We start from the raw sequence: 15,860 nt of genomic DNA, 5'->3' as shown, positions 1-15,860 counted from the left end.
TCACCTTGTCCCGTATTTGGGAGTTAGATCGTTGGCAACCCTAATCCATGTTGGCAGGTGGATTGGCATCAAAGTGCGTTCCTCCTTGCCAGATCTCTTTGTTGGCACTGGGCCTGTACTCGCTAGAGTTTAGAAGAATGAGGGGGTGACCTCATTGAAGCGTACAGAATAGTGAAAGGCCTGGATGGAGTGGGTGTGGGGAGGATCTTTCCACTAGTGGGAGAGTCTAGGACCAGAGGGCACAGCCTCAGAATTAAAGGACGTTCTTTTAGGAAGGAGATGAGGAGGAATTTCTTCAGTCAGAGGGCGGTGAATCTGTGGAATTCTTTGCCACAGACGGCTGTGAAGGCCACAAGTCAGTGGATATTTTTAAGGCAGAGATAGATAGATTCTTGATCAGTACGGGTGTCAGGGGTTATGGGGAGAAGGCAGGAGAATGGGGTTAGGAGGGAGAGATGGATCAGCCATGATTGAATGTCGGAGCAGACTTGATGGGCCGAATGGCCTAATTCTGCTCCTATCCTTCTGACCTCGTGAGGCAGTGATGGCTGGAATGTGGGTGTTCAGGACCGCGACCATCAGCACTCTGTTCTCATTCCTTTCCTTTGTTCACTGTGTGCAATTTGGACTGAATTGCAGTTTAATCTGTGTTGTTGCCTGTTGCCCAGCGTTGCATCCAACCCGTGACTAATTTGCTGTAATTGTTGAAGGAATGTTGGCGGGACTCAAGAAGGGAAAGGCTTTGTAGTAACAGCGTTCAGAGGGACTCCAGCTGCCTCGATGGGCTGCGTGCTTTGACAATAATCCCAGCACGTTCTGAACTCGCTGATGTGAGAAGAATGGAGATGCTGGAGAACTAGTGTTGCCAACTTCCCCACTCCCAAATACGGGACAAAGGGTGACGTCACCGCCCCGCGCCCCACGTGACCTCACCCAGCCAGCGGCCACGTACTCCCGGCCCGGGTGGCCACCCTTGGTGGAGCGGGAGCACGTGGCCGCTGGCTGGGTGAGGTCACGTGGGGCGCGGGGCGGTGACGTCACCCTTTGTCCCTTATTTGGGAGTGAGGAAGTTGGCAACCGTACTAATACGGGACAAGGGCGGTCCCGTACGGGACAAACTAATTTAGTCCAAAATACGGGATGTCCCGGCTGATACGGGACAGTTGGCGACGCTAACAGTGGGTGAAAGGTACAGGTACCCACTTGCACAATAGCCAATCATAATTGAGCATTTGACATAAAATAGTACACTGTGGAAACTGGACAATCAGCCCACACTATCTACACCTACCTGCAACACCTACCTGCAACACCTACCTGCAACACCTACCTGCAACACCTACCTGCAACACCTACCTGCAACACCTACCTGCAGCATCTACCTGCAGCATTTACCTGCAGCACCTACCTGCAGCATCTACCTGCAGCACCCACCTGCAGCACCCACCTGCAGCACCCACCTGCAGCACCCACCTGCAGCACCCACCTGCAGCACCCACCTGCAGCACCCACCTGCAGCACCCACCTGCAGCACCCACCTGCAGCACCCACCTGCAGCACCCACCTGCAGCACCCACCTGCAGCACCCACCTGCAGCACCCACCTGCAGCACCCACCTGCAGCACCTAACTGCAACACCTACCTGAACATGGTCTGCATCCCTCAATCCTGTCTACTTGGTTTAGTTTAGTTTGGAGATACAGCGCAGAAACAAGCCCTTCGGCCCATCGAGTCCGCGCTGCCCGGCGATCCCCGCAAACCAACACTATCCGACACACATTGGGGCAATTTTACATTGACACCAAGCCAATTAACCCACATACCTGCACGTCTTTGGAGTGTGGGAGGAAACCACGGATCTTGGAGAAAACCCACGCAGGTCACGGGGAGAACGTACAAACTCCGCACAGACAGCACCTGTAGTCAGGATCGAACCGGGGTCTCTGGCGCTGTGAGGCAGCAAGAATGTTGATCTGAATTAAAGCAGAAGCAAATAATTAATTGACGGAAGGTGTTAGCAAAACTGAGGCTTGTGAACCATTCGGAAATCACTTCTACTCCACAAAGGTGATGTTTCATCGTCTCAATGGTCTGTACACAGCCTGTCTGAACTGGGATACTCAGTAACTGTGGCCCAGTCTGAAGAAGGGGCCTCAATCAAAAACGTCACCCATTCCTTCTCTCCAGAGATGCTGCCTGACCCGCTGAGTTACTCCAGCACTCTGTGAAACGTCACCTATCCATGTTCTCCACAGATGCTGCCTGACCCTCTGAGTTACTCCAGCACTCTGTGAAATGTCACCTATCCATGTTCTCCACAGATGCTGCCTGACCTGCTGAGTTGCTCCAGCTTTGTGTGTGTGTGTGTGTGTGTGTGTCTATCTCCAGTTTAAACCAGCATCTGCAGTTCCTTCCGACACACTTTTCCATGGAGTTGACCAGGGCCCAGCTGCCTGCTTACACACTGTGATGTGTGTAGTTTAGTGGATATGATCAGGAAGGACTGCTGCTGTTGATGAGTGTGTGTTGTGCAGGAGGCCAGGGCCGGCCGGCACTGAGAGGGGTTGCTGCAGGACTGTTGTTGTTGATGAGTGTGTGTTGTGCTGGAGGCCAGGGCCGGCTGGCACTGAGAGGGGTTGCTGCAGGACTGCTGCTTTGTGCAGGGGACCCAGGAGACGAGCGCAGGAAACGCTTGCATTCCTCTACTGCTGCTGCTGCCGGCAACGGTCATCGGCAAACCTTCCCAGCCAACACCTGGGCTGCCCGGCAGCGCAGAAACATTCAAACATATTACATTTTATTTTTAGCACTCCTTACAATTTGTCACACATTTTAGTTTAGCTTATTGTCACGTGTACCAAGGTACGGTGAAAAACGTTTTGTTGCGTGCTGACCAGTCAGTGTAAAGACTGTACATAAGTGGAGCAAATCAGTCTGAAGAAGGGTCTCGACCTGAAACGTCACCCATTCCTTCTCTCCTGAGATGCTGCCTGACCCGCTGAGTTACTCCAGCATTTTGTGAAATAAAGACTGTACACGATTACAATCGAGCCGTCCACAGTGTACAGATACAGCATAAAGGGAATAATGTTTAATGCAAGGTAAAGTCCAGTAATGTTCTATTTTCTAAATAATTGTACTCCAGAAAACCCAGTACATTACTGATTGGTACTTTTGTAGCATCGCCAACTGTCCCGTATTAGCCGGGACATCCCATATTTTGGGCTATATTAGTTTGTCCCGTACGGGACCGCCCTTATCCCGTATTAGTAGGGTTGCCAACTTCCTCACTCCCAAATAAGGGACAAAGGGTGATGTCACCGCCCCGCGCCCCACGTGACCTCACCCAGCCAGTGGCCACGTGCTCCCGCTCCACCAATGGCGGCGGCCCGGGCCGGGAGCACGTGGCCACTGGCTGGGTGAGGTCACGTGGGGCGCGGGGCGGTGACGTCACCCTTTGTCCCTTATTTGGGAGTGAGGAAGTTGGCAACCCTAGTAGCACCAGAAAGTCGATCTGAATTAACGGAGAAGTAAATAATTAATTGACAAAGGATTTACCAGCATAGAGCGCCTTTGTAGCGCGTCACAGCCTCCTGGTCAAGGGCAGGAATCGCTGCCTGACCCGTGATAACCCCAACATCACTCTGTGAAGCTGCGGGGGTTCTGTAAAATCTCACCCAGAGAGTTGTGAATCTGTGGAATTCTCTGCCACAGGAGGCAGTGGAGGCCGATTCACTGGATGTACAGTATTCAAGAGAGAGTTAGATAGAGCTCTTAGGGCTAACGGAATCAAGAGATACGGGAAGAAAACAGGAACGGGGTACTGATTGTGGATGATCAGCCATGACCATATTGAATGGCGGTGCTGGCTCGAAGGGCCGAATGGCCTACTCCTGCAACTATTTTTTTTGTAAGAAATTAAGCAACGCCTAAGTCATTTTTTTTATACAAAAGAAAAACTAAACTAATTATCTTCCTCTTCCATGAGTGAGAAGGGTTTCCTGCCAAGCAACACCTCTCCCTCTGCCATGTGTTTTTGTGGCGTTACCACCATCGAGTTGATTCTAAAAGAACGTTTGATGCACATCTGTAGATCTGTGGCATGAGTTGGCAAAGGCAGCATTTAGTTGAGGAGATGACCTTGTGCTCAGCTACTGCTAGCCTACGTGAGCGGCTGTAATCTGTGCAGCCATTTTTATCCTTGCACATCTCAACCAGGAAGGGCCTTGGGTCATTCCCGACCACAATAACATTGTTTAAAGGGGGTCGTCTATTTAAAGTTTAGTCGTGGGCTGATTCCACACGTTTGTTGCAAGGAGCGAGCGAGCCTTGCTTTGTGGAGTTTGCATGCTCTCCCTGGGATGGCATGGCCTGGCATGGCCTGGGAGGGCATGGCCTGGGAGGGCATGGGATGGCCTGGGTTGGCCTGGCATGGCATGGGAGGGCATGGCATGGGATGGCCTGGGAGGGCATGGGATGGCCTGGGATGGCCTGGGTTGGCATGGCATGGGAGGGCATGGGAGGGCATGGCATGGGTGCTGCAGTTTCTTCCCACAGAGCAAATACATGCGGTTGGCAGGGAAATGGAGTTTTAGAAAGGAGGTGAGGAGGCACCTCTTTAGTCAGAGGGTAGTTAATCACAGAGGGCTGTGGAGGCCAAGTCAGTGGATATTTTTAAGGCAGAGATTGACAGATTCTTGATTAGAAAGGGGGTTAAGGATTATGGGGAGAAGGCAGGAGAATGGGGTTAGGGAGGCAGAGATCAGATTGAATGTGTAAGAAAATAACTGCAGATGCTGGTACAAATCGAAGGTATTCATTTCACAAAATGCTGGAGTAACTCAGCAGGTCAGGCAGTATCTCAGAAGAGAAGGAATGGGTGACGTTTCGGGTCGAGACCCTTCTTCAGCCACGATTGAATGGTGGATTAGACTCGATGGGCCGAATGGCCTAATTCTACTCCGATAACTTGTGAACTTGTGAAGTATGTGACAATGAGCAGATGCCACACACATTGGACTGCGGATGTCTGTTTAAGGCTGGGTGGATTGGGTTAATAACCGGTAGGCTAGGATCAATAGATTAGTTTGCTCTGAAACGCAAACAGCAAAGAGTTGTCGCCACTGATGTGGGAGCCTTGCAAGTGAAAGTCTCAATGTCTCAATGTTTGCGGGATTTGTTAAAAATAGCATTTGGTTGACCCGCGTCACTGTTTCAATGCCGTAATGCAATGTTTCGCCCTGATTAGTCAGATTGCATCTTGCCCACACTTCTCCAGATTAGTCTACAGACTCTGATTTGTTCCGTTCTTCAGCTGTGATCCAGTGCTGGAAACCCCCTACGTCTCCTGCTGCCAGATATGGGAGAGACCGTGGGTGTTGGGTGGGAATGATGAATGCTTAAAGAAACTGGTGTCACTTCATGCAACTCCAGTCCATCACTGCTCCCTTGCTCAGCAGTGCTGGGCGATACAAGATGCAACCAGTCCCCTCTCCCCAACCATGGCAAACACGCCAGAATATTTTGAAGGATGCAACTAGAGGAGCAGATAAGGGGGGTTTTGTATTTGGATTTATGGAAAACTTTTATTAAGGTGACACAGGATCGGAACGGTGGCGCAGCGGGTAGAGCTGCTGCCTCACAGCGGCAGAGACCCGGGTTCCATCCTGACTACAGGTGCTGTCTGAACGGAGTTTGCACGCTCTCCCCGTGACCTGTGTGGGTTTCGTCCGGGCACTCCGGTTTCCTCCCATACTCCAAAGACGTGCAGGTTTGTAGGTTAATTGGCTTTTGTAAATTGTCCCTAGTGCGTGTAGGATAGTGTTAGTGTGCGGGGATCGCTGGTCGGCGCGGACTCGGTGGGCCAAGGGGCCTGTTTCCACGCTGTATCTCCAAACAAGAGATTAACGATGCGTAGGGCCATTGTGAGCGAGGGGGAATTGGTTGATTGTCTGGAAACAGAATAAAAGAACTGAGCAGCAGGCAATAACACAGAAGGATTAGTGTTGGCAGCACAGCTAGTCACAGCACAGATTAATTGTTTGGAAGTGGTAGTTAAATGTAATGTCTCCGAATTTACAGATGACACAAAGCTGGGGTGGGGAGAGGGAGAGGGAGAGAGGGAGGGGGTGTTGGAAGAAGTCGGTACTTCTGGACGGAGCAGATGAGCTCCAAGCTAATTTAGACAGATTCTGGGAGAGGGAGGTTTATTGGCAGGGGCAGTATAATGCGGAGAGATTGTGGTTCTCTACTTTGATGAGAACTGGGATGGTAGATTATTACCTGAATGATGAATAGATTGGGAAAGATGGAGGTGGTTCACCAACAGCTGGGTGTCCTTGTGTGCCAGACACTGAAGGAAATCAGTCAAAGTAGTCACACAGCACAGAAACAGGCCCTGCAGCCCATTACGTGAGTGCCAACTATCAAGCACCCAATTTACACCAACCCTATTTAACTTTCCCTCCATTGCTATCAACCTGGGATGGCGGGACTGTCATATGAGGAAAGATTGGAAAGACTAGGCTTGTATTCACTGGAGTTTAGAAGGATGAGAGGGGATCTTATAGAGACGTATAAAACTATAAAAGGACTGGACAAGCTAGATGCAGGAAAAATGTTCCCAATGTTGAGGGAGTCCAGAACCAGGGGCCACGGTCTTAGAATAAAGGGGAGGCCATTTAAAACTGAGGTGAGAAGAAAGTTTTGCACCCAGAGAGTTGTGAATTTGTGGAATTCTCTGCCACAGAGGGCAGTGGAGGACCAATCACTGGATGGATTTAAGAGAGAGTTAGATAGAGCTCTAGGGGCTAGCGGAATCAAGGGGTATGGGGAGAAGTTGGGCACGGGTTACTGATTGTGGATGATAAGCCATGATCACAATGAATGGCGGTGCTGGCTCGAAGGGCCGAATGGCCTCCTCCTGCACCTATTTTCTGTTTCTAACTTGACCCAGATTTCACCACTCATCTACACACCAGGGGCCATTCACAGGGGCCAGTAAACCGACCAACTTGAGCGTCTTTGGGATGTGGGAGGTAGGGTTGCCAACTTCCCCACTCCCAAATACCGGACAAAGGGTGACATCACCGCCCCGCACCCCACGTGACCTCACCCAGCCAGTGGCCACGTGCTCCCGCTCCACCAATGGCGGCCGCCCGGGCCGGGAGCACGTGGCCGCTGGCTGGGTGAGGTCACGTGGGGCGCGGGGCGGTGACGCCGCCCTCTATCCCATATTTGGGAGTGAGGAAGTTGGCAACCCTACTAATACTAGACAAGGGCGGTCCCGTACGGGACAAACTAATTTGGCCCAAAATACGGGATGTCCCGACTAATACGGGACAGTTGGCAACCGTAGATAGACGGCCACCAATGCTAACCCTCCCTGACCACAGGGATAACATGAAGACTTGACACAGAGAGCAGTGGAGATACGGATGGACTTTGGGTCAGCAGAGCTGGGAAGCCATTACTAGCTGCACCACCGTGCTACCCTGAAACACAGGCGTGAAGCGGGTGAGTTGAGAAGACGGCGGTTTTCTGGGCTTTGTCACCAGAGTATTTGAGTATAGAAACAGGATTGTTATGCCGTGCCTCAGTGATTCTGCACTTTGAGTATTGTGTGCAGATTTTATCTCCTGATCTGAGTAAGAATGTTTTTGTTGGAAGTGGAATACAGCAAAGCCAAATCTAGGGATGGCTGGGATTAGTTTCGTTTCTTTCAGTTTAGTTTAACGATACAACACAGGGATAGGCCCTTCGCCCGACCGAGTCCACGCCGACCAGCGATCCCCGCACACTATAGACGTACTTATACCAAGCCAATTAACCTACAAACCTGTGTGTCTTTGGAGTGTGGGAGAAAACCGGAGCACCCAGAGAAAACCCATGGGGAGAACGTGCAAACTCCGTACAGACAGCACCTGTAGGCAGGATGGAACCCGGGTCTCTGGCGCTGTGAGGCTGCACCACCGTGCCACACAAAATAGGTTGGTGGATGAAAAGATATTGGGTCAATTACGCTTGTATTCACTGGAAGAATCAGAGAGCATCCCATAGACACAACTGAACAAGTTATGTCACCAATGGTCGGACAGTCTAGGACCAGGGGTGACAGTCCAAGGATAGGAGTGAGATGAGGAAACATTCCTTCTGGATTTGTGGAACGTTCTCAGCACAGAATGTCGTGGAAGTCAGATTGTTAAATAATTCACAAAGGTAAGATGTTGTTCTTCGGGCTGGACAGATCAAGACAGGGCGGCATGGTGGCGCAGCGGGTAGATCTGCTGCCTCACAGCGCCACTGACCCGGGTTCCATCCCGATCACGGGTGCTGTCTGTGCGGAGTTTGTACGTTCTCCCCGTGACCTGCGTGGGTTTTCTCCGGGTGCTCCGGTTTCCTCCCACACTCCAAAGACGTGCAGGTTAATTGGCAAATTGGATTTTGTGAAAGTTTGTAAACACATTGTCCCTCGTGTGTGTATGCTAGTGTTAGTGTGCGGGGATTGCTGGTCGGCGCGGACTCAGTGGGTCGAAGGGCCTGTTTCCGCGCTGTATCTCTAAACTAAACTGAACATGTGACGGGAAAGCTGCAGTTGGAATGTTGAATTTGAATGATGAGCCATGATAGCATTGAACACTAGCACGGGCTTGAAGGGCCAAATGGCCGGCGATTGTTCAATCCCTGTGTTTTTCTGTACTCCAGCACTTTGGCATCCTGCTTCAGAGAGCCAGGAGCTGGCCTGTCCGGACAGGGCGTGTGGAGAGTGAGGGTGAAGATGTTACATTGGAACTTCCAACTTCTTTGGACAGAGGGTGGTGAATCTGTGGAACTCATTGCCACAGACCGTTGTGGAGGCCAAGTCAGTGGATATATTTAAGGCAGAGATAGATAGATTCTTGATTAGAACGGGTGTCAGGGGTTATGGGGAGAAGGCAGGAGAATGGGGTTAGGAGGGAGAGATAGATCAGCCATGATTGAATGGCGGAGTGGACTCGATGGGCCGAATGGCCTAATTCCACTGCAATAACGTGTGAACACAATGACGTTTTGTCCCGTACATGTCCTCGAGAAAATTTAAAATTGTGTAAGATTTCAATTTTAATAAACAAGAGATTACTTTACACAGTAGTGTGAAAACGCACACCTCCAGATTCAGGGACAGTTTCTTCCCAGCTGTTATCAGGCAACTGAACCATCCCACCACAACCAGAGAGCAGTGCTGAACTACTATCTACCTCATTGGTGACCCTCGGACTATCCTTGATCAGACTTTGCTGGCTTTACCTTGCACTAAACGTTATTCCCTTATCCTGTATCTGCACACTGTGGACGGCTCGATTGTAATCATGTGTTGTCTTTCCGCTGACTGGTTAGCACGCAACAAAAAGCTTTTCACTGTACCTCGGTACACACGACAATGAACTAAACCGAGCCAAAACTAGGATCTCGTGGCAAGGGCAAGTTTCGAGTTGGAGGCTGAAATTTCCGGCAAACAAAGAAAATGGTGAAAATGTATAACTGGTCTATCAGTGCAAAGAAGACATTAACAGTCTCGGTGTGACCATCCACATATCCCAAGGTGCAGTCTGCCAGTGGAGAGAGTGGGTGTGGAGAGGATGTTTCCACTAGTGGGAGAGTCTAGGACCAGAGGGCACAGCCTCAGAATTAAAGGATGTTCCTTTAGGAAGGAGATGAGGAGGAATTTCTTTAGTCAGAGGGTGGTGAATCTGTGGAATTCTTTGCCACAGACGGCTGTGGAGGCCACAAGTCAATGGATATATTTAAGGCAGAGATAGATAGATTCTTGATTAGTGCGGGTGTCAGGGGTAATGGGGAAAAGGCAGGAGAATGGGGTTAGGAGGGAGAGATAGATCAGCCATGATTGAATGGTGGAGTAGATGGGCCGAATGGCCTAATTCTACTCCTATTCCTTATGACCTTATGATGTTTCCAGTAGTGGGAGAGTCTAGGACCGGAGGTCATAGACTCAGAATTAAAGGGGGTTCCTTTAGGAAGGAGACGAGGGGGAAGTTCTTTGGTCACTGACGCACTTATGAACAGTAAATTCCCTCTGTACAACTTGTGACCATCAACCAGGGAGTAAGTACTAGTTCCTTCTGTTCTCTGCGTAACTGGCAGTGCTCGTAGAAAGCAGGGCTTGTAATGAATAGTTTGTGACATTAACGTGTCTGTATTTGTATTCAAATGTTTCACCCTCCCGTGGGAGTGGCTTTGGGCTCAGAGCGGCAGGAATGCCTGCCTGCCTGCCTGTCTGTCTGTCTGGGCCTAACGTCAGGAGGAGGTGTGGCGAGCTTGGTCAGCACTAACAACCTCCCACTACAGTAATCCTCTCCCTCACCTATTGCAACGTGCCTTGACTGAAGCTGCTGAGACCACCAGTGCCACCTGTACCTCAGCACCAGGGGCTTGTCGTAGCTGCTGAGACCACCAGTGCCACCTGTACCTCAGCACCAGGGGATTATCGTGGCTGCTGAGACCACCAGTGCTACCTGTACCTCTCTCAGCACCAGGGGCTTGTCGTGACTGCTGCCGCCCACTGTATTGTCACTTAGTGAGACGGCCTCTTCACTTCACTGCCACTCGCTCCCAGCTATGGAACATGAGGCGGGGAAAGGTAAGATGTGGCTCTGTTCCTGCTCAAACCAATAAACAGGGCGCTGCCTAAATACCGAAGATAGACACAAAATGCTGGAGTAACTCAGCGGGTCAGGCAGCATCTCTGGAGAGAAGGAATGGGTGACGTTTCGGGTCGAGACCCTTGTTCAGACCGATGTCCGCCTTGTACTTGGTTTGTTGTTGTAGGATCGACCCGTGACCGGTTTCCAAGAGAGAGTTAGATTTAGCTCTTAGGGCTAACAGAATCAAGGGATATGGGGAGAAAGCAGGAACAGGGTACTGATTGTGGATGATCAGCCATGATCATATTGAATGGCTGTGCTGGCTCGAAGGGCCGAATGTTTCTATGACCTGCGTGATAGAACATCCTGCGTTTTCACCTGCGTGACTTTGTTTTTTAATGTTATTGTTGTTATGTGTACGTTGTGTGTTGTGAATGTTATTGTTGTTATGTGTACGTTGTGTGTTGTGCGTTGTACGTTGTGTGTTGTACGTTGTACATTGTGTGTTGTGCCTGTCGGCAGAACAGTCTCCCTCTGGGGATGAATAAGGTTTTATCGTTTCGTGTCGTGTCTTATGGCAAAGTTTTACAAATGACCAATCGTGAACCTGTCAAATGATAGCAACTAAACCTTGAGACGCTCTGCTTCAATGGAATTAAAATGTGAAATAAAACCTGCATCTAAAATTATTTTGAATGGAAATTGGGGGGTGGGGGGTGGGTGGGAGTGTCATGTTCTCCTTCATGCTTTGTAAACTACGGAGGGTGTTTACTATCAACTTCTCCACATTGACCAGCGTGGGTGTCTACCTACCGGGCGAAGGCCAAACACGCTTGTAATCTGCATTCCATTACCTTGCAAACAAGTCTGAATTCGCTTGGAAGCTTACACCCCAGCGATATGAATATCAACGTCTCTAAATTCAAGTAACCCTTGCCTTCCCTCTCTCTCCATCCCTCCGTTCTCCCACTAGTTTGACTGTCCCCCGATTAAATTTTACCGATCTCATGCCTCGTTGTCACCTTCACCTAACGATGACCCATTCTACATCTCCCATGATCCTCGTCCCTCGTTTTCACACCTTTCCCTTCCATATCTCCGTGTCTCCCTCTCCACGACTCTCAGTCTGAAGAAGGGTCTCGACCCGGAACGTCTCTCCAGAGACGCTGCCTGTCCCGCTGAGTTACTCCAGCGTCTTGTGTCTGTCTTCAGTCTTGAGTCTGAATCCAAAACTGGAGTGGTGAAGTGATGGGATAATGCGTGCACAAGTTGGGTCTTGACTTGTGGCTACAGGAGCTCACAGGAAGGTTGGGATGCAAAGGTTTTGCTGGGATGTGGACATTCACAGGTCTTGTGGAGTTGGTGGAGTACTGAGAGGAGGATGTGGAGCAAACACTAAAGGCAGCTGGTGGCTGTTAGACCACAGACTCAGTGCTGTACAACTGGGTTGTGACACAGCAATATGCTGCTCCAACTAGAAGAGACAGGAACAGTGGGACATGCTCAGGAACCGAGGTAATATCTCTGCAGAGTGCCCACCTGAGCTGCTGAGTATTTCATAGAGCATGGAACAGTACAGTACAGGTACAGGCCCTTCGGCCCACAATGTCTGTGCCTAGTGTCGCCAACTGTCCCGTATTAGCCGGGATATCCCGTATTTTGGGCTAAATTGGTTTGTCCCGTACGGGACCGCCCTTGTCCCGTATTCGGCCCGCGGGCCGGGACAGTGTAGACTAACGGAGTGTGTTCGGGGAGCGGAGGTTACGTAGCAACCCACCTCCCGGCCCGGGAGGCTGCCATTAGTGGAGCGGGAGCACGTGGCCGCTGGCTGGGTGAGGTCACGTGGGGCACGGGGCGGTGACGTCACCTTGTCCCGTATTTGGGAGTGAGGAAGTTGACAACCCTACCTCCCATATCCCAGAGACACACAGGTTGGTCGGTTTACTGGCCCCTGTGAATGGCCCCTAGTATGTAGATGAGTGGTGAAATCTGGGGCAAGTTGATAGCAATAAAGCAAAAGTTAAGTAGGGTTAATGTAAATTGGGTGCTTGGCACCCCCGTCTGAAGAAGGGTCTCGACCCGAAACGTCACGCATTCCTTCTCTCCCGAGATGCTGCCTGTCCCGCTGAGTTACTCCAGCTTTTGTGTGTACCTATGATCCCAGGTTAAGCTGATCACTGCCTGCATGCAGGAGCCAAAACATCACCCGTTCCTTGTCTCCTGTCTCTCTGTGGTTGTCTTGTACGGCATTGGTTCATGGATGTGGGAGTGTTGGGACAGCTTGTTCTCTGCAGTTGATCTCATTCGAAAAGATGTAAATAGGAATGGGAGAATGGAAAATATACGTGCTGTAACTGTGAGATGATGCAGCTGTACAAATCGTGTGTGCGGCCACATATGGAGTAGTGTTGCAGTCCTGGTCACCCAGCTACAGACTCACCAACCCAGCAAGCTGGGCAGCACGATGGTGCAGCAGGTAGAGCTGCTGCCTCACAGCGCCAGAGACCCCGGTTCGATCCCGACTACGGTCGCTGTCTGTACAGAGTTTGTACGTTCTCCCCGTGACCTGCGTGGGTTTTCTCCGAGATCTTCGGTTTCCTCCCACACTCCAAAGACGTCCGGGTTTGTAGGTTAATTGGCTTGGTGTTTGTGTAAATTGTCCCTAGTGTGTGTAGGATAGTGTTAGTGTGCGGGGATCGCTGGGCGGCACGGTCCTGATGGGCCGAAAGGCCTGTTTCCGCGCTGCATCTCTAAACTGAACTAAACTAAATTATAGGAAAGTTGTCATTAAGTTGGAGTGGTGGTACCTGGCCTTGTGAGCTTGTTAGAGGGACAGGTTGGATATGCTGCCATGTTTTTATGGAGCGTAAGAGATGAAGAGTAGACTGGTCGGGGTGTACGGGATCGTGCAGAGCATGGATAAGGCCAATGCTCACAGACTTCAGGGTAGAGGATTCTAAAACTAGAGGCCGCAGGCTTATGGTGAGAGGGGAACGATACACGATGGAGCTGGTGGCAACATTTTCACCCAGACGGCAGTCCATATCTGGAATGAGCTGCCAGAAGCGGATACAAGCAGAAGCAGATACAAGCAGAAGCAGATACAAGCAGAAGCAGATACAAGCAGAAGCAGATACAAGCAGAAGCAGATACAAGCAGAAGCAGATACAAGCAGATGCAGATACAAGCAGAAGCTACATAAGCAGATACCATTACAACGTTTAAAAGACATTTGGACAGATATATGGAAAGGAAGGATTTAGAGGGATATCATAAGATCATAAGTGATAGGAGTAGAATTAGGCCATTCGGCCCATCGTCTACTCTGTCGTAATTATATCCACAGCCTTCTGTGGCAAATAATTCCACAGATTTACCACCCTCTGACTAAAGAAATTCCTCCTCATCTCCTTCCTAAAAGAACGTCCTTTAATTCTGAGGCTGTGCCCTCTGGTCCTAGACTCTCCCACTAGTGGAAACATCCAAGCCTATGGGCCTAATGGAGGAGAATAGGACCAGCCCAGAATGGCAACTTGGCTGGCATGGAGGAGGTGGGCCGAAGGGCCTGTTTCCATGTGTTCAGCTCTGCGGCTCAATGACAAGGCGTGGCTTGTTTTTGATTGATGTGAACAGATTGGGCTGAATTGTTCAAAACGTTTCTGCTTGTGTTGTAACAAGATTTGATGAAATTTAAAAGGTCCCTAATTTCGTATCGCAGTTGGTTATTGTTGAGCGGTTGTGTTGGTGCTGCAGAGCCTGTGTGGATGAAACGAGGCGGGAGCGATTAATCGAGCTGATCCTGTATTTGGCTAAGCTGGCCTGGGTCACCCGGTACAGTGCGGCGTCTAATGGCTATATCTAGGGTCGCCAACTGTCCCGTATCAGCCGGGACGTCCCGTATTTGGGGCTCAATTAGTTTGTCCCGTGCGGGACCGCCCTTGTCCCGTATTAGTAGGGTTGCCAACTTCCTCACTCCCGAATACGGGACAAGGTGACGTCACCGCCCCGCGCCCCACGTGACCTCACCCAGACAGCGGCTATGTGCTCCCGCTCCACCAAAGGCCGCCCGGATGAGCTCACGTGGGGCGCGGGGCGGTGACGTCACCCTTTGTCCCGTATTTGGGAGTGAGGAAGTTGGCAACCCCTAGTCATATTGTATGTTCCATTTAATTTTACAAGTTCGAAACCTTATACAATACGATTTGATAGAACGTTATACCATAGAAATTGATTTGCCAACAGTCATAAAACACAACAAGATACATGAAACATGAAATGATTGGGGGAAAGGATTGGGGGATGTGCTAAGATTGGGGAGGGAGAGTCAGTCTCAGTCTACCCCACGACAGAAGGGGGAGGAGTTGTACCGTTTAATAGCCACAGGGAAGAAGGATCTCCTGTGCGTTCTGTGCTGCATCTTGGTGGGACCAGTCTGTTCCTGAAGGTGGTCCTCAGGTTGGCCAGTGTGTCACGGAGGGAGGGGGTGAGCTGTATTGTCCAGGATGCTCCACAGTTTGAGGAGTTTAGTGTTTACATTCATCTCCAAATATATTTAACATAGTTGGATGTGTGAATATAGAACAGGGTCGGCAGAGGAGCGGCGGGTGAAGGAACGAGTGCAGGGAGTAGCTGCAGAAGTTAAAGCCTTGGTGAGTTTTTCAAGAGCGGGTGGTTTAGGAGCCGGTTAGGGCCAGGCTGTGACACACACCTTCAAGCTCAGCAGAGGAGCGGCAGGTGAAGGAGCCAGTGGGGGGGATTGGCTGCAGAACCTAAATCAGCAAATTAGAAAATTAGCTAATCAGTAAAATTAATTAAACAGCAAATAAAAGTAGTGCTTGCTCTAGGGGGGGCGGCCTGTTGAGGTGAAGTATAAGAAAATAACTGCAGATGCTGTACAAATCGATTTATTCACAAAATGCTGGAGTAACTCAGCAGGTCAGGCAGCATCTCGGGAGAGAAGGAATGGGTGACGTTTCGGGTCGAGACCCTTCTCGAGTTTTTGGTTCAAGAGGCTTTTAGCCATTGCTGTTCCACCGTCATCCCTGCCATGGTCTCTTTAGCCAGGTCCTGGGGCAGCAGCAGCAGCAGTAGAGTTGCTGCCTTTCAGTGCCAGAGACCTGGGTTTGATCCTGACTATGGGCGCTGTCTTAATTAATGAGTAACCACAGCATAATTCCATTACGATTATTCACTGTGCCTGACGATGTGTTTGTAATGGAG

The 15,860-nt window shown here is 50.3% G+C and overlaps 1 protein-coding gene across 2 annotated transcripts in view; it reads left to right on the top strand.

The window, feature by feature from the left end:
- The window catches only part of tnfaip8l1 (tumor necrosis factor, alpha-induced protein 8-like 1), a 47,814-nt gene that overhangs the window by 12,890 nt on the left and 19,064 nt on the right, over positions 1-15,860 (top strand). The window contains exon 1 of one of the 2 annotated variants that reach the window (XM_078423733.1): positions 10,526-10,636. The exons of the other annotated variant lie outside the window; for it this stretch is intronic. Within the exon in view, the coding sequence (XP_078279859.1) occupies positions 10,615-10,636 (22 nt within the window). The 5' untranslated portion in view covers positions 10,526-10,614. Of the gene's footprint in view, positions 1-10,525; positions 10,637-15,860 lie in introns of those variants that run through there. 2 annotated transcript variants of the gene reach the window in all.

This window comes from Rhinoraja longicauda, chromosome 28 (assembly GCF_053455715.1).
Source record: "Rhinoraja longicauda isolate Sanriku21f chromosome 28, sRhiLon1.1, whole genome shotgun sequence".
In the NCBI taxonomy this organism is placed as follows: domain Eukaryota; kingdom Metazoa; phylum Chordata; class Chondrichthyes; order Rajiformes; family Arhynchobatidae; genus Rhinoraja; species Rhinoraja longicauda.
The sequence above is the reverse complement of the archived record's forward strand: the minus strand, read 5'-3'. Positions and strand labels throughout refer to the sequence as shown.